The 21,969-nt window shown below is 42.8% G+C and overlaps 1 protein-coding gene across 1 annotated transcript in view; it reads left to right on the top strand.

Annotated features, from left to right (window-relative positions):
- Nucleotides 1-21,969, top strand: part of trpn1 (transient receptor potential cation channel, subfamily N, member 1) — a 221,600-nt gene that overhangs the window by 195,418 nt on the left and 4,213 nt on the right. The window contains exons 27-28 of the mRNA XM_043687825.1: nucleotides 14,694-14,846; nucleotides 20,554-20,661. Coding sequence (XP_043543760.1) covers nucleotides 14,694-14,846; nucleotides 20,554-20,661 — 261 coding nt within the window. The remainder of the gene's footprint in view (nucleotides 1-14,693; nucleotides 14,847-20,553; nucleotides 20,662-21,969) is intronic.

Raw genomic sequence — 21,969 nt, 5'->3', positions numbered from 1 at the left:
AGGCTTCAATCCACTTCGAAAAGACATCAGCAATAAGCAAAACACATTTATAGCAACTCAACTCATTTCTACAACTCAATGAAGTCCAGTTGAAGGCCGAGATTGATAGATTCTTGTTGTCTAGAGGAATTAAGGGCTACGGGGAGAACACTGGTAAGTGGAGCTGAAATGCGCATCAGCCATGATTGAATGGCGGAGTGGACTCGATGGGCCGAATGGCCTTACTTCCACTCTTATGTCTTATGGTCTTATGGTCTTATCGGACCGAGCTGGCCTGACCTTGCACTGTAACCCGATAAGCCCTTTCAATTTGCAGCCTGCTGGACTCGATGTGAAGGCCCAAAAACTTCGACAGCCAGCTTTCAAAGAAGCTTGCTGGCTGCTCACCTTCAAGGAGCCCGACAATTCGGAGATTTATCCTCCGACCTCGATTTTCGAGGTCATCAATATGGCCTCGCAAGGCCCGCATCTCTCGCTCCAGCACCTGGATCCAACTGGATGAGGACTCCATCACAGCTTCCGAGGCCTTAGTTTGACCCTTCACCTCCTCCAGCCTCTCCCCGAGGCCCTGGATCTCCTGCAGCATGGATGCAATAGGTTGGACCTGGGCACAAATCTCCCTACGGATCTCCTCAATCGCAGCCCCAACTTTCAAGGTGAGTTTCTCCATCACCGCAGCCAATTCCTGTGAGTCTTCAGGTCCCTGGGGGGTTCAGGAGAGACTGCTGCTGCTGCAGTCTCTTGTATGCCTGGTGCTGCTGTTTGCTCTCTCCTTTTCCCTTTGGCATCCTTCCCAATCTCAAATATTCCTGAAGAAGGGCTTATGCCTGAAACGTCGATTCTTCTGTTCCTTGGATGCTGCCTGACCTGCTGTGCATTTCCAGCAACACATTTTCAGCTCCAATCTCAAATATTAACAGGTATGTGTTCTGGAAGGTTTTGAACTAATAATTCCACCACATAAGTTGGCCAGGGATGGCAAAAAGCACCAGTATGCCTTGGCTGTTAGGCAGAGGTGTCCACAGCAGTTCTACAGAATCGCTGCCATCTTGCCGAGTCCTGTTTGATTTCAATCTTACCTCCTTGCCATCTCATCTCAACTTTTAGTGGCCTTTCTTGATATCTTATCCACCTCAAATTAAACTGCAGGGAGGTGTTGGTGAGGGAATAGTCTGAGACAAGGCAAAACATCTCAAATGGTGTGTTATGGAAGACCCACTTGAACAGTATGAGTCACCGCACAATTTATCTGTTAGGCAACCATTTAAATGTTGGAAACATTACCTCCTAACCAAATTTGGAATGCAAGGAGGTCGGTTTCATTTTGCCTGGCAGGAGATGCCAGACCTCATAATTTTTAGGTTTTGCCAAAAATAATACCCAGGGCGTTTGAGAAAAAAAAATTGACAATTCATATTTAAGAACAGTACAGAAAATGAGCAATTGACCATGAAATAAGATGGTGTCAGAAGGTCAGATGACTCGTCCTTCCATTGCTGAATATACATTCAAGGCTGGGAGTTAACTTACTTGTCTGGTCAGAACATTAAAATATAAATTGTCTTTTGGAACATTTCATTGAGAAGACATTAAAAATTTGATAGCTTTAAATACCCAAATACCAACAGAAACTGGTACACAATAACCTCACACTTTGTGACGTAAAAAAATTCATTAGATCACAAGAAGATGCAAATTGCCAAGTTTCAAAGCGTGTTGCATATGAGTGCTAACACCAGGGAGCAAGATGGCAGCAGAGTAGGATGCTCCAACTGGAGCTCGTCTGCTCCACCTGTTCTCTTCTTTTTCTCTTTTTCTTCTTCTCTGTGCTTTTCTTCTTCTCTTTCCCTCTCTGACTCCTGGCCTACGGTGACAATTCCTGGCCTCCGGCAAATAGCTCTCAGCCTCCGACAAGTGACGAGTCCCAGCCTCCAGTGACTGACTCACGGTCTCCAACGAGTGACGATTCTAGCCCTTCTGTGAGTGACTCCCAGCCTGGTGCAGCAGCCTCCCGGCGTGTCAACCTCCTACAGCAGCCTTCTGGCACTGGCATAGCGACCTCCCAATCTGGCACAATGGCCTCCTCCCATAGGACCTCCCAGCGTGGTGACCTTCAATCCTCCTGCAGCAGCCACCCTGCGTGGTGTGTCACCAGCTTGGTACGGACAGGAAGCTAGGTGCCAGCATGGTCTGCTGTACTGAACCTTTATCTCTGTAACGCTGGGCATTTTATTTTTGTGTTGTCTAAAATCTTGTAACTAAAGAAGCTGTGCCTAGATACTTTTGTATCTAAGTCAGTGCTTTAATTGATGACATATGAACTTTTCTCTGTAGGCATTGAGTATATGTGACAATAAAGGCTATTCTATTCTAGTCTACCTTCTGTGCCAATACTGTGGTGGGAGTGCTGCTACTATGATATGACAAAAACCAATTTATGATAAGGAGTTAATTCACTCATATTGTTGAGCTCAGTCTCACTTATTAATTGGTCGGTGAGAGGAGGAAACCACACAAAAGGAGATCATCCCAGCAAAGAGTGACTTCAGCCTAGAATCCACTAACAGGCATAAACGTGGGCTAGCCATTTATTTACTGATATGAAGAGCCAAGCCAAATCTTCACGAAAGGTGTTCAACTGCACATCAACTGGAGCAAAGCTGTAGATCTTTTGCTGTGAGCAATAATGTTCATCATCATTTCATTGCAGCCTCCATTTCTGCGATGAACCATAAGTGAATCACTAGGCCAACAATACTTTCAGCTTCCATCTCAAAAAGAGTCAATGAGAAGAGTAATCTTTTAGACTCTTAATTGCTACCTACTTGTGTGTGCATGAGCGCATGCACACATTATTAGATACCCACTTCTTAACCCCCTCAGTGTTTTTTCCTATAACTGCAAATAAGACAATAAGTGTTAAGTTACATTCACGCCACACAAATTCCAGGCAATGACCATCTCTAATAAGAGACAATCTAACCACTATCCCTTAACATTCAATGGTGTTGCCATCATTGAATCCCCCACTGTCAACTTCCTGGGGTTATCATTGACCAGAAGCTGAACTGGACTCACCACATAAACACAGTGGCTATAACAGCAGGTCAGAGGCTAGGAATATTGCAGTGAGTAACTCAACCCCAGACTCCACAAAGCTTGTACATCATCTACAAGGTAGGAGTGGGCTGGAATATTCCCCACTTGCCCGGATGGGTGCAGCTCAAGAAGCTTGACACCATCCAGGTCAAAGCAGCCTGATTGATTCGCACCACATTCACAAATATCCATTTCTGCCAGCATCAATGCTCAGTAGCAGTAGTGTGTACTATCTTCAAGATGCACTGAAGAAATTCACCAAACAGCCTGAGGCAACACCTTCTGAACCCATGACCACTTCCATCTAGAAGGACAAGGGCAGTAGATATATGAGAATACCAACACCTACAAGTTTCCCTTCATGCCACTCGTCATCCTGACTTGAAACTATCTCACTGGTCCTTCACTGTCACTGAGTCAAAATCCTAGAATTCCCTCTCTAAGGGCATTGTGGGTCAACTATAGCATATGGAATCAGCTGTTCAAGAAGGCAGCTCACCACTAACTTTTCAAGGGCAGCTTGGGATGGGCAATAAATGTTGGCCAGCCAATGAGTGAATTTAAAAGAAAACAATTTTCTTTAGCATGCAGTTACATCACATTTCTGTTAAAAAGCTGTAATAATCCAAAGACAATAATAAAACATGCCTTCAAACACACACCAAAACATAAGTATAAATTTAAAAAGGGGAGAGTGTCTAGTAGAATCAGAACTTAAAAAACATATTGTTTAATCAGAGTCTTTCTTAAATCCCGAGTTATTATAGTTGAACTTGAGACCATGTCTGTTTAGTTGATGTCTTCTCTCTCAAAAAATAAGGATATTTGTGTGAGCATTGAGTTCTCAGCTAATTGATGTTTCTCAGATTTGTTGTATCAACTGCATTGGCCTTTGCAATACAGAAACTAGAGAGAGAGAGAGAGGAAGTTTTCCAGTCCTATACAAATCAATTTTCTTTTCTTCTCTCTGCTTTCTGCCAAACAGCTACTGAAATATAGTTAATTAGTGTATTCCTGTGTCTGTCTCCATCATTCAAACTGAAGATGACAGCTAGGCTATTGTGTTTGAATGCACGTCTTTATGACAGTAGGTGTTGTGTGTTGGAGGGGTATGGATTGGGGTTGAGTCAATCCTGAGGCAACTGCAGAAGATGAAGGGAACTGGTGGATCCCCAGGGTTCCTTGAGAGGCCCAGAGGAGCACCTTCTAACCCATGAGGAAAATTACCTGAGCGTCTTCTAATAACGGGACTGTTGCTGCCAAGCCAAGCACTAGAAATCATTACTATGATTATCTGTTGACATTGGACTGTGTTACAACTGATATGACTGGACTTCAGTATTTAGAGTTATCTGAGGCTCCTATTTACTGCAGTAGGAGCACTGACACTGCGATTAAGGTGGCTGTATATGCAAATGCATCAGAACTGTACAGTGTCAGTGTTCCAGCACATTATATTTCCTACTCATCCAAATGCCACCAAGTGGGCAGGGCTAGAATCTGGCCTATTGTTTGAGCAATATAGTTTGATCCAAAATTCCTATGTACATGTTTGGATAGGAAATTAATCCCATACTCCACAGGGAGTTAGACTGTAAGGGAACTGAGATTGGACTATCAGTCCCACACTTATAAATGTTTATCCCAATCTATTGTTCATTTTGAGTTATGTTCTCCACTCTGTGGAACACACTTTTAGTGGATTTACTATCTAATCACCTTAGTTTGCAGTTATATTCTTAAATGTAATTTATCAAAATGAACAGTTTAGTTGGATTCAGGAATTCTGAAGACTTCTGCTACATCAGCTTCTATGATCTTACTCTGCTGGAACAACATAGTTCATCTTTTATAACTGTTGCTGATTACTTAGATTCCTGAGACCTGTTCTTACTCAGCACTGCCCCCTCTTAAGGTCAACAATATGTTTACTGTGGTCTGTTTCGGTCAAAGTCATTCACAAATCTCATGGGTTTAGCTGCATTTTGTTAAGTGTTTTACATCAGAACACCCCAAAAAGGAAGTGAGAACATCAGCAATTTGAATGTTGTTCTGTTTTAAATCCTTAACGTACAGCATGACAGATATCCAAGAAAATTGGTGTGGCATATGAAATAATCCAAAGTATCTTGCTGGTGTAGTTGCAGTTTGGCAGCATATAGAGTCAAAGAGTCATACAGCATGGAAAAAGACACTTCAGTCCAACCAGTCCATGCTGAACATAATCCCAAACTAAACTAGTCCCAAACCAAACTAGTCCCACCTGCCTCCTTTTGGCCCATATCCCTCCAAACCTTTCCTATTCATGTATTTATCCAAATGTCTTTTAAAATATTGTAATTGTACCCACATTCACCACTTTCTTGGGAAGTTCATTCCACATGCGAACCACCCTCTATGTAAATACATTTGCCTCTCATGTCTTTTTCAAATCTCTCTCCTCTCACCTTAAAAATGTGCCCCCTAGTCTTGAAATTCCCCATCCTAAGGAAAAGACAACTACCATTAACTCTCTCTATACCCTTCATTATTTTATAAAATTCTATCAGGTCACCTCTCAACCTCCTATGAGGAGAAAGTGAGGTTTGCAGATGCTGGAGATCAGAGCTGAAAATGTGTTGCTGGAAAAGCGCAGCAGGTCAGGCAGCATCCAGGGAACAGGAGAATCGACGTTTCGGGCATAAGCCCTTCTTCAGGACGTTTCAGGCATAAGCAAGGTAAAGAAGGGCTTATGCCCGAAACGTTGATTCTCCTGTTCCCTGGATGCTGCCTGACCTGCTGCGCTTTTCCAGCAACACATTTTCAGCTCTGATCTCCAGCATCTGCAGACCTCACTTTCTCCTCAAAGATTTCAACCTACTGCGAATCCTCTTACAAGGATGCCTTCCTTGAAGAAGCTCTCTTCCTCCCTCTACAAAGATTTCAGTGAGTCCCTCTCTCACTGCATCCCCCCAGGTCATCTCCTCTGCACAGAAGCTCTTCAGCCACATTCCCTAACAGAGTCGCTACCACAGCCATATCTCCTTCCTCAGCACCTGCCTACGATTCCTGAAGAAGGGCTTATGCCCGAAACGTCGATTCTCCTGTTCCCTGGATGCTGCCTGACCTGCTGCGCTTTTCCAGCAACACATTTTCAGCTCTCAACCTCCTATGCTCCAATGAAAAAAGTCTCAGCCTATCCAGCCTTTCTTTACAACTCAAACCTTCCGTACCCAGCAACAGCCTGATAAATCTCTTCTGAACCTGCTCCTGCTTGATAATATTCTTCCTACAAATGGACCAGAACTGGACACAGTATTCCAGAAGAAGCCTCATCAATGACATGTACAACCTCAACATGACTTCCCAACTCCTATATTCAAAGGACTGAGCAATGAAGACAAGCATATCAAATGCCTTTTTAACCACCTTGTCTATACATGACGTAAACTTCAATGAATTATGTTCCTGCACCCCAAGGTCCCTCTGTTCTACAACACTACCCAAGGCCCTACCATTAATTATGTAAGCCCTGACCTTGTTTGTTATACCAAAATGCAAAACCTCGCATTTATCCAGATTGAACTCCATCTGCCATTTTCCAGCCCATTCACCCATTTGATTAAGATTCCTTTGTAATCATAGAAAACCTTTTTCACTGTTTACTATGTCACCAGTTTTGGTGTCATCTGCAAACTTACTAACCATGCCTTCTATATTCTCATCCAAAAGGACCCAGAACCAATCCTGCAGAACACTGCTGGTCACAGGCCTCCAGTCCAAAAAGCCACCCTCTACTATTACTCTCTATCTCCTGCCAATTTTGTATCTAATTGGCAAGCTCACCCTGAATCCCATGTGACCTATTATTTACTGATTAGTCTACCATGTGAAACCTTGTCAAAAGCTTTACTAAAATCCAAATAAACAATTTCTATTGCACTGCCATCATCAATCTTTTTGGTAACTTCCAAAAATCTCAAGTTTGTGAGGCACGATTTTCCTTTCATAAAACCATGCTGACAACCCTAATCAATTTTTGCCTCTATAATTGTCCATAAATCCTAACTTTTATAATCATCTCCAACAATTTGCACACAACCAAAGTCAGACTCACAGTTTCCCCAATTTCTGCTTAGAACCTTTCTTAAACAAAGTTACAACATAAGCCACCATCCAGTCATCAGGCACCTCACCCATAGTTATAGATGATGCAAATATTTCTGCAGGGGGTCTCGGAAATTCCTCTCTTATTTCTCACAATGTTCTGGGATACATTTGATCAGGATAAATCCAGGTGATTTATCCACCTTTTTATTCTCTAAGACCTTCCAAACTTCCTCTTCTGTAATGTGAACTGTTTTTAAAATATCAAAGTTTATTTCATGATGCAGGTTAGAAGCTTGGGATTGTAAAATTTATAGTTCATTATCAAGCATTACATATAGTTAACAGACTCATTAAACCAAAGGGACAGATATTTAAAGCCATTTACTGGTTTCCAATTGCAAACCAAATAAGGTTAAAATGACTGTGTCTGACATTAGCAAGTAGACATTTAATATCTTTAATACGACCTTTTGTTTTTTATCTCAACCAAGGCATTAACTTTTTTATTTTAAATACATTAAACTTTCATCTGCTAATATTTTCAACAACAGTTTTCAGCCCACAGTAGGAGATTGCTGAAAACAGTCAAATTTACAGTTTAAAGGTTTCTGTATTTATTGTGTTGCTGGAAAAACGCAGCAGGTCAGGCAGCATCTAGGGAACAGGAGAATCGACGTTTCGGGCATTAGCCCTTCTTCAGGAATTCCTGAAGAAGGGCTAATGCCCGAAACGTCAATTCTCCTGTTCCCTAGATGCTGCCTGACCTGCTGCGCTTTTCCAGCAACACATTTCCATCTCTGATCTCCAGCATCTGCAGACCTCACTTTCTCCTTCTGTATTTATTGCAAAGGTAAGAGTGGTCATTTAAAACATCCAGATGAACAAGATTTAATATATCTGTTGAGGAAAAGTCAAGCAAATGTGTATCACTTAATAAAATTAATTCTGAAGAAAACACAATATTTTTTAATTTAAATGTTTTAAATTGAAATTTTCAAGTTATCTGCTTCCAACAATGTTGACGACCAACTAATATCACTGCTAGGGAAACCTTTGGAAAAATTTCTGAAGGACAGAAGTCATCTTGACTTAGAGAGGCAAGGATTAATCAAGGATAGTCAGCATGGCTTTGAAAGGAGGAAACTATGTCTAACAGATATGATTGAGTTTTTTAGGGAGGTGGTTAGGCTTATTGATTATTGTGACGCAGTGGATGTAGTCTATAGGACCTTCAGCAAGGCTTATCCAAGGCTATAAATTAAAGAATGGTCAATAAGAGCATTGGATCCAGGACAAGCTGGATCCAACATTGGCTTATTGGCTGGAGAGAGAAGGGAAGGTGAATTTTTATTCTAATGACACCTGCATCCAGCAGACTTGCTATTTGTAGTATACATTAATGAATTGAATTGAATTTATTGTCATGTGTACCGGGCACAGTGAAAAGCTTTGTCTTGTGAGCAATACAGGCAGATCGCTTAGTTGAACAGCACAGATAAGTAAATAATAGGTCATCAGCAGCAAAAACCAAAACATAGGTATAGGCAAATGCTAAGAATTTGTGAGTCCACTCAGTATTCTAACAACAGTAGGATAGAAACTGTTTCGAAACCGGCTGGTGAATGTGTTCAGGCTTCTGTACCTTCTCCTTGGTGGTAGAGGTTGTAGAAAAGCATTGCCAGGGTGGGATGAATCTTTGAGAATGTTGGCGGCCTTTCCTTGACAGTGGGCCTGAAGTGGATTCTATAGATGGAAGGTTGACCTTTGTGATTGTCTGCGCCGAGTTCACCACTCTCTGATCTACACACGAATGTGAGAAGTTTGAAATCAGTTTGCAGATGACACAAAAATTGATGGTGTTGTAAATCACAAGGAGGAAATCCCCCTGAGTTGTAAATATCTTAGTAACTGTTCTTTGTTTTTTTTTAACGTTTTCCCCTTGCCCACTAAATAGGCAAAAGTGAGGACTGCAGATGCTGGAGATCAGAGTCTAGATGAGACTGGTGCTGGGAAAGCACAGGAGGTCAGGCAGTATCCGAGGAGCAGAACAATCGACATTTCGGGCAAAACTCCTTCATCAGGAATGAGGCAGGGAGCCTCCAGGGTGGAGAGATAAATGGGAGGGGTGGTGGGGCAGGGGAGATGGTAGCCAAGAGTACAATAGGTGAATGGGGGTGGGGATGAAGCTGTTAGGTCAGAGGGGAGGGTGGAGTGGGTAGGTGGGAAGGGAGATTGGCAGGTAGGACAGGTCATGGGGACGGTGCTGAGCTGGAAGGTTGGAACTGGGGTGAGGTGGGGGAAGGGGAAATGAAGAAACTGGTGATGTCCACATTGATGCCCTGGGGTTGAAGTGTTCCGAGGCGGAAGATGAGGTGTCCTTCCTCCAGGTGTTGGGTGGTGAGACAGTGGCGTTGGAGGAGGCCCAAGACCTGCATGTCTTCAATAGAGTGGGAGGATGAGTTAAAATGTTCGGCCACGGGGGCGGTAGGGTTGAGGGTGCGGGTGTCCCCTAAAGCGCTCTGCGAGAAGGTGTCCAGTCTCCCCAATGTAGAGGAGACCGCATCGGGAGCAACGGATACAATAAATGACATTGGTGGATGTGCAGGTGAAACTTTGAGGGATGTGGAAGGCTCCTTTGGGGCCTTGGATAGAGGTGAGGGAGGAGGTGTGGGCACAGGTTTTGCAATTCTTGCGGTGGCAGGGGAAGGTGCCAGGACAGGAGGGTGGGTTGTTGGGGAGCGTGGACCTGACCAGGTAGTCAGGGAGGGAACGGTCATTGTGGAAAGCAGAAAGGACTGGGGAGGGCAATATATCCCTGGTGGTGGGGTCCGTTTGGAGGTGATGGAAATGTCGGCGGATGATGCGGTTAATGCGAAGGTTGATAGTGTGGAAGGTGGGGACCAGGGTATTCTGTCCTTGTTGCATTTGAAGGGGTGGGGTTTGAGGGCGGAGGTGCGGGATGTGGATGAGTTGCGTTAGAGTGCATGTTCAACCACGTGGGAAGGGATATTGCGATCTATAAAGAAGGAGGCCATCTGGTGTGTTCTGTGGTAGAACTGGTCATCCTGGGAGGAGATACAGCGGAGGCAGAGGGATTGGGAGTACAGGATAGCATTTTTGCAGGAGGTAGGGTGGGAGGAGGTGTAATCCAGGTAGCTGTGGGTTTGTAAAAAATGTCAGTGTGAAGACGGTCATCATTGATGCAGGTGGAGAGGTCCAGGAAGGGGAGCGAGGTGTCAGAGATGGTCCAGGTGTATTTAAGGTCGGGGTGGAATGTGTTGGTGAAGTTGATGAACTGCTCAACCTCCTCGCGGGAGCATGAGGTGGTGCCAATGCAGTCATCAATGTAGCGGAGGAAGAAGTGGGGAGTGGTGCCAGTGTAACTACGGAAGATGGACTGTTCTACATAGCCAACAAAGAGACAGGCATAGCTGGGCCCCATGCGGGTGCCCATGGCTACCCCTTTCATCTGGAGGTAGTGGGAGGATTCGAAGGAGAAATTGTTAACGGTGAGGGCCAGTTCAGCCAAACGAATGAGAATGTCGGTGGAAGGGTACTGGTGGAAACGTCAGGAGAGGAAGAAACGGAGGGCTTGGAGGTCCTACCTGCCAATCTCCCTTCCCACCCATCCACTCCACTTCCTCTCTGACCTATCACCTTCATCCCCACCTCCATTCACCTATTGCACTCTTGGCTACCTTCTCCTCAGCTCCACCCCCCCCCCCCCACCCCTCCCATTTATCTCTCCACCCCGAAGGCTTTCTGCCTCATTCCTGATGAAGGACTTTTGCCCGAAACATCAATTTTCCTGTTCCTCGGATGCGACCTGACCTGCTGTGCTTTTCCAGCACCACTGTAATCTAGCACCTGAGATCTCAGCTTGATTCGGAGGTTCATTTGCTCTCTAGCCAAACCTTGATTCAGGATCACCCCTACAGTTCATTGGCATCCAATACAATTTGTAACAACCAAGTATTCAAGTTTCCAGCTCCACGCAGCTTCTAGTTCTGCACTTCTTTAGGTTTGAAATGCTTTTAGCATTAAAGGTAGATTTTGCCTTCTAGAATCTTGCCAGGTATTACTTTTCTGCAAGCTTCTGGTCTGTTTATGTCTTTAGCTGCTGGTTGACTGCACAAGTCACTCTGAGAAAGTGTGACCATAATGTAAATTTACTGTTATTCTTTGGGATCTACAGATCCCACTTTGTCTAGCCTGGTAGGGGAAAAGCACAAGGTAGTGTATCAAAAGGAGTCATGGAGACTTGTCTTAAATAGTGTGTAGTTTATTGCATGACAGCGATCAGGTATGAAGTGTCTTGGTATGATAGACATCATAAGCCTATGGGGAGATCCACATAGTAGGTCTATTTCCTTCTGAAATCCAGAGCTGTTCTCCCACCAAGACCTTATGACATAATATTGGTAGAACTTGTTTGTAAATTTCTTGATTGAGTGAAACAATTGAAAATCTCCAATGGCTTTCAAATGCAAGTTTTGACATCTGATTCCATTGTTGTGCACCTCATTGGCTAAGTCCATGAAAAAATGTGCATATTGCACTCACTTAGCTTTGGGGAGTATTTCCTTGTCAGAGTTCATATTCATTCACTGTGGGCCGAATATTTCCACAATTGGTTGTAGCTCAGTGCTTCTGTGTCTATCTGAGAGTTGGTACTTCTTTTGCATGTCTTCTGTATCTGTACTTATACGGCAGATGACTTATACAAATATTAAATCCCCAAATTCTGCAGTGATTCATGCAATATCCAATTTAGTAGGAGGTCTCAATTGCAAAATTAATGCGAAAATTTAAACTTACGTCACACCAACAAGCTGTATGGCTTCCTGCTGCTCCTGTTCAGAATCATGATCATTCTAAACACTTAGCTGGTAAGAGGTAACCAATATACTTCAAACATTTGAATGTTTAATTTCTGTTGCCAAGTAGCTTTGAAAAGTCAACAAAAGTCAGCACCACTGACAACTGCTAAATATCTACTCATGCAAATTCTGTTCCAGCATAAAACAGTGCTCTTCTTGAACTCTTACTGTCAACAGCAATTCTAATTTGTGTGGAATTAATGGTAATACCACACCATGTGGCAGGAATTCTTCAGCATCATGTTTTGACATTGAAATGTTTTGTTCAAGTTGTTATTTATTTTACCCAAATGCAAAGAAGCAAGGTGAGAGTGATGATTTATGGCACCAAGATTACATTTGACCGAGCACAGCATCAAGGAGCCCTTGCAATGCTAGAATCAATGGGAGGTGGGCAAAAACCCTACACTGGTTAGGGCCAAATGAAGATGGCTTAGGTCAGTCATCTCAGCTCCAGGACTTCTCTGTAGAAGTTCCTCAAGGTATCATTTCTAGGCCCGAATATCTGCCTCATCAATGACCTTGCCTCCATCATAAGGTCAGAAATAGGAATGTCACTCATGATGGAACAATATTCAGTACCATGTGCGACTCCTTAGATACTGAAGCAGTCCATATCTGAATGCAACTAGACCTGGAGAACATTCAGGCTTGCACTGATAAGTGGCAAGTAGCATTTGTGCCTCACAACTGTCAGGTAAAGTCCATCTTCAGCATGAGAGAATCTAACCATCATCCCTTGATGTTCAAAGACATTATCATCACTGAATCTCCCCATCATCAGCATCCTGCAAGTTACCATTGACCAGAAACTGAACTATCAAGACACAAATCAGGATTGTGATGAAATACTGTCCAGTTGTCTGGATCAGTATAGCTTCACTAGCAACACTAAAACAGCTTGACACCATCCAAGATAAAGCAGCCCATTTGATTAGCATCACAAACATCCACTCCCTCAGCCACTGACACGTTGTTCAACCACCTTTTCTGGAAAAGAGTTCCAAAGGCTCATGACTGTCTGAGAGAAAAAAAAGCCCTCCTCTCCATTTTAAATTCTTTTTTTAAAACAATGACCTCGAGTCAGTATGCTGCACAGACCCATGTGGTGGGATACTTCTGTGCGTATTGTAGGGCATCTCTGTAGTTGTCTATCGTGTGTTTCAATAGCGCAATAATGTACTCAATGTTAACTTATATACAAATATAGTTTCAAAATAGGATTATACAGTGGCATGAGCATGTAGCATTTCATCCAAGTTTCAAAATGGAGATTGCCAGTAGAGGAGCATTGACTAAAACTTTTATACCTTTGGCCAGATTGTCCTACAGTCCCTCTCCCAGTAAAGTGGCAAGGTGTTGAAATTCTTCCAAGTCCATGGCCATCAGTTAGACAGGAAGCTCCATCCCTTTCTCTGTACTTGACTCTGCAAAGTTTGGAGAAGTATCTCCTCTGACTATCACTAATTATGGGTTTTTTGGAATTCTCACATCTTAAATCACTCCAGTACCTGCTGGAATCATCTAGGCCAATACTTCAGTGCTGTCCAATTCAATGTGAAAGATCCCAGGTGCTGTTTGAAGAAATTTTACAATGAACTGGCCAACATTTACCTCTCAACCAGGATCCTCAAAACAGATTTAAATTGTCATTGCTGATATTGTCATTTGTGGAATCTTAGTTTGTGTAAATTGGCCTGCTGTGTTTTTCTAGAAAACAATTATGCCTGTCCTTCAAAATGGCCCACCTCTCTTGTTTCACCTGGAACTCTGACGGCTGGTTCAGGAGCTAATTGTTTTCTTCATCTTCAAATTTGCTTCTATCCATTCAACTATCTCAGCCCTCGGCAAAAGTGACGACTGCAGATGCTGGAAATCAGAGTCTAGATTAGAGTGGTGTTGGAAAAGCACAGCAGGTCAGGCAGCATCCGAGGAGCAGGACAGTTGAAGGGCTTTTGCCCGAAACATCGATTTTCCTGCTCCTCGGATGCTGCCTGACCTGCTGTGCCTTTCCAGCACCACTCTAATCTATCTCAGGCCTCGACCTATCCTATATTCACCACTAAATCAGTTATTGATACCAACCTCTCTTACATCTCCCCAGGCCACTTAAGTGTGAACCAGAACACCAGAACTTCTCCAGGATATTCTTCCCTGATCTGACTCATCAATTTCTATGGCAAAGTTACTGCTTTCCACTTACTCCTCTCAACCCCAGCTCTGAGTTTTTGAACTACCCATCCTCAGCCTATTTCTCACCAGTAAAATCAACTTGGGCACTGTTCAGTCTTTCCAAACTTCAACTGTCATTCCCTCCTTACAAAGTGCACACTGAATGCTTTCATGTTAATGGAGTCTTTAAATGTCCACCTCGCTGCCAATAATTCTGAGTGTTGGAGCTTAACATTTTAGGTTTAATGTTTTATAGAAGTCATCTGAAACATTAACCCACCTGTTCTCTTTCAGACTGACCTGCGTTTCATTTTCTGTGATTATTTTAAGATGAGATAGCGCTGTTTGTTGTCCATTGGCAATACTCCATGACACCTTCACTAAATCAAGTCAACCTGCATTTTCAAGGCAGCACTCTAACACGACAATATTTTTTTTTGTTTTAAACCATAGGTAAACTGTGCTCCACTGAGGGCAGAGAGCTGATGAATGAAGAAGATGACCTTGAGACAATATCAGATACACATTCTATCGACATGTTGGCACACACATCTGTTGGTTGGATACGAAACCCCTCAAAGAGAACAACACAAATCTCACCAGAAGGTACTTTTATTATTGTAGTATCAATGTTAAGTACTAGTTTTCAGGGAATAGAGAAAGGCCCAGATTGTGACAGGTTCAGTTTGAATTTGGGCCTACACTTGGAAAAAATAATTAGCAATTGAAGAAAGACACCAGTGAAACAACTTTGCAACAGACACATGCCATTGATGGTGAGCAAATGGATTGAACAACGAACAAAAACAAACTAGACTGCATACCACCTAAAACTGCATATAGTCTTCCAGCATGGAAGAGGCCTTGCAATGCTTTCATTCTCAGTATTTGGATGCTGTTGATCCTCTTGCTGTTGTTTTTATTATTGCTCTTGCAACAAGGTGGAGTAAAAAGTATTAAGTTACTCACTTTCTGTACTTTGAATCTAAAAGTAGAACATTTTTTAAAAATGCATAAAACCTGCATATTTTATTGTCCAGAGGTACTTGAATGTAATTGTGCGAGGAACACAAAGTTATCAGATGCATCATGCATTTAGGAGGGCAAAAGCCATTTTTGCCTTTATTGAAAGGAGATTAAAGCATTAGAATGAAGTAATTATGAAAAGAGGCTGTATAGGCAGAAGTTGCTTTCTTTGGAGCAGGAAATGCTGAGAAGGGACCTGACTGAGGTGTAAAAGATTGTGAGGGGCACGGACATGATGGTTAAGAAGCAGCTATTTCCCTTAGTCAAAGGGTCAAGAATAAGGGGCATAACTTTAAGGTGAAATGTAGGAGATTTAGAGAGGATTTGAGAAAACTCTTTTTCACCCAGAGAGTGGTGGGGTCTGGAATGCACTAGCTTGGAGGGTAGGAGAGGCAGGAAACCTCACAACCTTTAAAACACTTGTGGATGAGCACTTGAAATGTTATAACATTTGAAATGTTATAATGTGGACCAAGTGTTGGAAAGTAGATGGGTCACTGCAGAATCGATGGGCCAAAAGGCCTCTTCCATGCTGGAAGATTATATGCAGTTTTCATCTCCATATTTAAGAAAGGGTCTATTTACTTCAGAAATAGTAGAATGAAGGTTCATTAGATTTGTCCTTGTGATGAGAGAGAGGGATGTCAAATGAAAAGACACTGAGAAATTTCTCTAGGCTTGAGAAGAATGAGAGGGGAAGGGAGATTGCAAGATACACAGTGACAGGTTGTTTTTCTTGTCACAGAGAGATTGCAACCAATGTTCATTAGACTTTATAGGGACTGGCAGGACTGTCCTATCAGAAGAGATTGCTTTCACCACGTATATATTTGCTAGAGCAAAGCAGATGAGAGGGGATCTGATCGAAATCTAAACAATTCTGCACAGACTAGATGCAGGGAGGATGTTTTTGCTTATTGGAAGTCAACAACCAGGAGTCACAGTCTCAGGGTATGTATAGACAGACCATTTAGAATAGAGATGTAGAAAAACAATGGTCACTCAAAGGGCAGTGAACCTGGGGAATTCTGTACCACAGAAAGTTCTGGAGGCCAAGTCACTGATTTTGTAGATATTCAAGAAGTATATAGATAATTATTTAAATTTTAAAGGCATTAAGGGTTATGGGAGAAAGCGAGAATGTGGCATTGAGATGGAGGATTAGCCATGACCATATTGACCATATTAAAGGGCCGAAGGCTCCTATCTTCTATCTTTCTGTCTTGTTTCCCCTGGTTGGGGTATTGAGAACATGAGGCCACACCAACAGAATAAAGTGCTGCTCATTCAGCACTGAAAAGTGCTATAGCTTTTGAAGTTCTGAATCTTTGAAATTCTGAACTCCAGGGGCTTTTGTGCTGCATTGCTGATTTAATTTAAATTTAGTTAAGAGTATTTTTAAACTTCTAGCAAATCCTATGATTTGGAAACATGGAGTTGAGGCTGAAGATCAGCCCTATTGAAGATAAAGGGGACTCAATATTAGATTACATTACAGTGTGGAAACAGGCCCTTCGGCCCAACAAGTCCACACCGCCCGCCGAAGCGCAACCCACCCATACCCCTACATTTACCCCTTATCTAACACTACGGGCAATTTAGCATGGCCAATTCACCTGACCTGCACATCTTTGGACAGTGGGAGGAAACCGGAGCACCCGGAGGAAACCCACGCAGACACGGGGAGAACGTGCAAACTTCACACAGTCAGTTGCCTGAGTCAGGAATTGAACCCGGGTCTCTGGCGCTGTGAGGCAGCAGTGCTAACCACTGTGCCACCGTGCCGCCCCATGCTTTCGTCCTGCTCCTATTTCTTTTGGTCCCATGTTCTTGTGTTCCATGTGAAAAGAAACTGATCTGAGAAGAGTTTCAATATAAGCTCATTCCGATTAATTATGAGCATAAAGAAATTTCTCTTGCCCAGTATGACCAAATGGCCAACATCACTTCAGATGCCTTTTGTATGGCCCACTTTATATTCAGCTCTCTTTAAATCTGACCAGGTGATTAACACAAGAAATTCTTACCCACCGTCTTAGGAGGCACGTTTTGCAAACCAATTCTGTATCTCTTCTTACAGTATGTGTTTCATTCAGATGCCAGTTTTCATTCCATCACTTGGCCCATGGTGGAAATTATTTTCCGTGTGATACAGACAAGGGGTTATACACTTTACATGGCAATACCTTCTTCGTCCTGAAGTATTATTCATTGAAAGGAATAGATATAATTTACTATGGTGAGGCAAAAATCTATAAAATGTTTTGTTTGACACTCAAGATTGCATTAAGAACTCCCTAACTTTAATTCTGGGGAGCAATGGATGATTATATCCCAGCTTTGCCAATTAAGATAAAATGTATAAATAGTAAAGAGTGTCTAAGAAAGACAAATGGACAGTGAAAGCAACATTAATCAAAGGAAAAGACATTTTTATGAGCTTGGCTTGAATTCTGTCCATTTTAAGAGCTTCTAAATATATGGCGAGAGTTTAACAGTCAAGAAAACATAAGCATAAACTTACACTTAAAGCAGTTGTCAAGGAAGTGGAAGCCCATAGAATCCAAGGCAAAGTAGCTGGATCCAAAATTGACTGGAAGGCAGGATGATCAGAGGATGTTTCTATAACTGGGTCTCTGTTTCCAATAGGGTCCCTTCTCTGTTTCCAATAGGGTCCCTTTGGTTCATTACTGGGGCCCTTGCTGTTTATGGTGTACATCAATGATTTGAACTTCAGTGTAGGAGGTACGATAGTGAAGTTTGCAGATGACACAAAAGTTGATAGGGTACTGAATATTGAGGAGGATAGTCATAAACTGCAGGAGGATTTCAATCGTTTTCCCAGAGTTGAAATGTTTAATATTAGAGAGCTAGCATTTAAGGTAAGGGGCAAATATTTTACAAAGAGAGTGTTAGGAGTCTGAAACATGCTACCAGAGGTAATAGTAGAGGCAGATACAATAGGGGTATTTAAGGGGCTCTTAGATAAATACATGAATATACAAGGAATGAAGGGATATGGACCAAGGGCAGGCAGAAGAGATTAGTTCAATTTGACGGTGGGGCTGAAGGCCCATTCCTGAGCTGTACTATTCTGTGTTCTATATTCAATGTTCAATGTACAGGGGAACAATGTAATGGGCGGGCACTATTTCGTTCAGATAATTGATTATTCAGTTAATTGATTAAATGCCTTTCCTCTGGGGCTCGGAGTTTTTAAATGCAGCTCCCTGTTCAGGAGTCTGCAGCAGCACACAGTGCACGAGCCTCCGCCCTCAACTCCGTGGAACCCCACCCCCCCACCATTCTCATGAATCCTTCAGCCCCCCCCATCGCCGGGGCAGCTGGACTAGACGCCAACAACAAGACTGCTGCTGCTGCTGCCTTTGTGGGGTAAGTCTCCAAATAGCACACACACGCAGCCACAGCCACACACACAACTTTTTACTGCAACCTTTTTGACAGGTTCCACCTTTGCCCTGTACAGGACAATGTTCAAGAGATTATCTGGTGATGGGATTGGGAGGTGTGTTTAGGGTACCCCCTCCCCCCCCCCCCTTTGTAGAACCCCAGAGAAAGTATGGGGACAGAGAGAGGGCGGGCAGACAGTCATTTGGGGACTGGTATTCAGATCATTGATATTCAGATAATCGAAGTTCCTCTGTACTGGTCATGTGGGCAAAGCAGTGGCAAATGGAATTCAACCTGGATGTGTAAGGTTGGGAGGGATAACGAGGCCTGAAGGCATCCCTTAAGAAATGCAACATAAATGTCAACACATGGGAGGCACATCGTTCAAATGAAACTGACACGGAGAAACTTCCTATATAAAGAGAAACAATCCTTTGAGAACACCTGGAGGGAAGAGGAAGTATGGAAAAAAGAACCAGAAAAAGGAATGCCACAGACATCAAGACCAAGGACCAGTTCCACTTCCCAGCAGCACCTGCTATCTGTGTGGTCAAAGTTGCGGCTCTAGGATCAGGCTTATCAGCCACACAACAACTCACAGAGCCCATGACCAGAGACATGGTTTTTCCTCGGTGGACAGTCATATTTGTCAGTGAATAATTGCCGATAACGAACAAGGCAAATGATTATACTGTAAATGATGAGGCTCTGGAAAATACTGAAGATCAGAAGGACCTTGGTATGCTTAACCACGGCGCTTCAGGGGTTAAGTTATGAGGAGAGATTTTCCCACAAGGCCTGTTTTCTCTAAAATTTAGAAAATTAAGGGATTAGCTGATAGAAGCCTTCAAGTTTATAACATGAAAAGATAGGGTAGAGAAAGATAAACTATTTCCACTGGTTGGAGATTCTAAAACTAGGGGGCATAGTTTAAAAATTAGAGCCAGACCAATCAGGAGATATGTTAGGAAGCATGTCTGCACACAAAGGGTGGTAGAGGTTGGGAATTCTCTTCCACAAATGGCAGTTAATTCTAGATCAGTTATTAATTCTAAATGTGACGCAAAAGTGTTAAGGGATATGGGTCCATATGGAGTCAGGGCACAAATCAGCCATAATCTCATTAAATCATGGAATAGGTTCAAAGGGCTGAATGGCCTACTCCTGTTCCTATCTTCCTACAATCCCTGAAGATTGCAGAGCAGGTAGATAAGGTGGTTAAGAAGGCAAATGGGATTCTTCTATTTTAGGCTGAGGCATAAAATTCAAGGAGGTTTTGCTGGAACTGTTAGTCTACAGCTGGAATACTGTGTGCAGTTCTAGTCACCACGTTATAGGAGAGACCTGATTGCACTATAGAAAGGGTCAGAGCAGATTTACCAGGACAATGCCCGAGATGGAGATTCTGAGCTATAAGGGAAGATTAGAAAGGCTGAAGTTGTTTTCCTTGGACCAGCAAAGGTTAGGATAGGATCTGTATAAGATTGTATAGGGCGGATAGGAAAACACTTTTTCCATTAGTAAAGGGTTCAGTGATCAGGACGAGGTAGTCCTAAGCTCAAAGGTAGAAAGCTAAGAGAGTTGAGGAGAGATGTATTCACCAAGAGGGTGGTGGGAGTCTGTTGAGTCAGAAACTCTCATAATACTTAAGCGGCACTGCTATAGTCTCCAGTGATATGGGCCAAGAACTGAAAAATGGTATTAGTATAGTCCCATCTTTGTTGACTTATGCGGTCATCATGGCTTCATTCTTTGCTGTAAATGACTATGAATTGTAAAAATCCAAAGTTTGAAACCAAGTGCTAATAACAGAATATTTCTATTTGTAATGAGTGTGAATATGATTAATCTAGCTTCAAATATTACCTCTCCACAGGTTTCTTAAGAGGCATAAGGCAAAACGGTCCGATGCAAATTGAAGATGCTATTGACTGGCACAACGTGGTGATTCGTTACTTAACAATGAAAGGGCAGACAGATGCTGGTATGTTTGAAAAGGATTCCTCCCAGACTGAGGATGTAATCAATGCAGAACATTTTATGGCTTTTGTTTTGTAAATAGTAAATTCCTGAATGGTATATACACTGAGGCAAACTAAAAATGAAATCATACAGGACACTTTTTACAGCAGGAGCACACTGATACTTCCTTCAGCCTTCGTGGGATGAGGATGGCACTGGCAAGGCAAGCAATCATTGTCCACCCCTAATTAGCTTTGAAATGAGTGGTTTTCTCAGCTATTTCAACCACATTGCTATGAATCTGGAGTCACATTTGAATAGACGAGATGAAGATGAGAGATTTCCTCCCCTAGACAGTCGATGTTAGTAAAAACAGTTAGCATCACTCATGATTAGCTTTCAATTCCAGATTTATTTTAATTGTATTTAAATTCCACTAATACAGTTTTGGGATTTGAAAAGAAATCCCTGAACATTACTCCTATCTTCTGGATTACAAGTCCAGTGACATAATATTACACCTCCGCGTTTGCCTTACACGCTATTAAGAATGCCGAGCTGACGTAGTGAATTTATCACATTGACTCAGAATGGGATGGGATATGCAGCCTGGTTCCTTGAAATGGCACATTGTTCCATTGAAGACGCTCAGGTGAAACATGAGCATTCATCAAAAGGCCAAATGTTGCCTTTCACTGTTAGCTGTGAGTAAAGCATATCTTGTCACTGCTACCCATGACTGTCATTCACAATTCATCGATTACAACATGGGCCTCAAAATATCTAACCATGTTACCAAAAGAAGGACATAGAACAAAACCTGAAAACAGCTGAAGGAAAATGATCACTCTTATCTTTGGCCTAAAAGGGGAGGGATAACAGCCAGAAATCATGTTACATATTGGCACTAATGATATAGCCAGAAAAAGGATTGAGGATATAAAAAGTGATTTCAGGGAGTTAGGATAGAAGCTGCAAAGCAGGACGAACAGAGTAGTGTTCTCTAGTTTACTACCGCTGCCACGAGATAGCGAGGCGAGGAACAGGGAGCGGGCGCAGCTTAACACGTGGCTGCGCAGCTGGTGTTGGAGGGAGGGCTTCAGATATGTAGATAATTGGGATGCCTTCTGGGGAAGGTGGGACCTGTACAAGAAGGAGGGGTTGCATCTGAACTGGAAGGGGACCAATGTCCTGGGTAGAAGGTGTGCTCAAGTAGTTCAAGAGGGTTTAAACTAGTCTGGCAGGGGGGGTGGAACCTGAGCTGTAAACCGGAGGTGAGAGTTGATGCAGATAAGGCAATAGCAAGAGGTAGACCAGCTAGTGGGAAAGA

Source organism: Chiloscyllium plagiosum, chromosome 4, assembly GCF_004010195.1.
Source record: "Chiloscyllium plagiosum isolate BGI_BamShark_2017 chromosome 4, ASM401019v2, whole genome shotgun sequence".
Taxonomy (NCBI): Eukaryota; Metazoa; Chordata; class Chondrichthyes; order Orectolobiformes; family Hemiscylliidae; genus Chiloscyllium; species Chiloscyllium plagiosum.
Note: the sequence above shows the minus strand (reverse complement) of the source record. Positions and strands in the feature narration are given on the sequence as shown.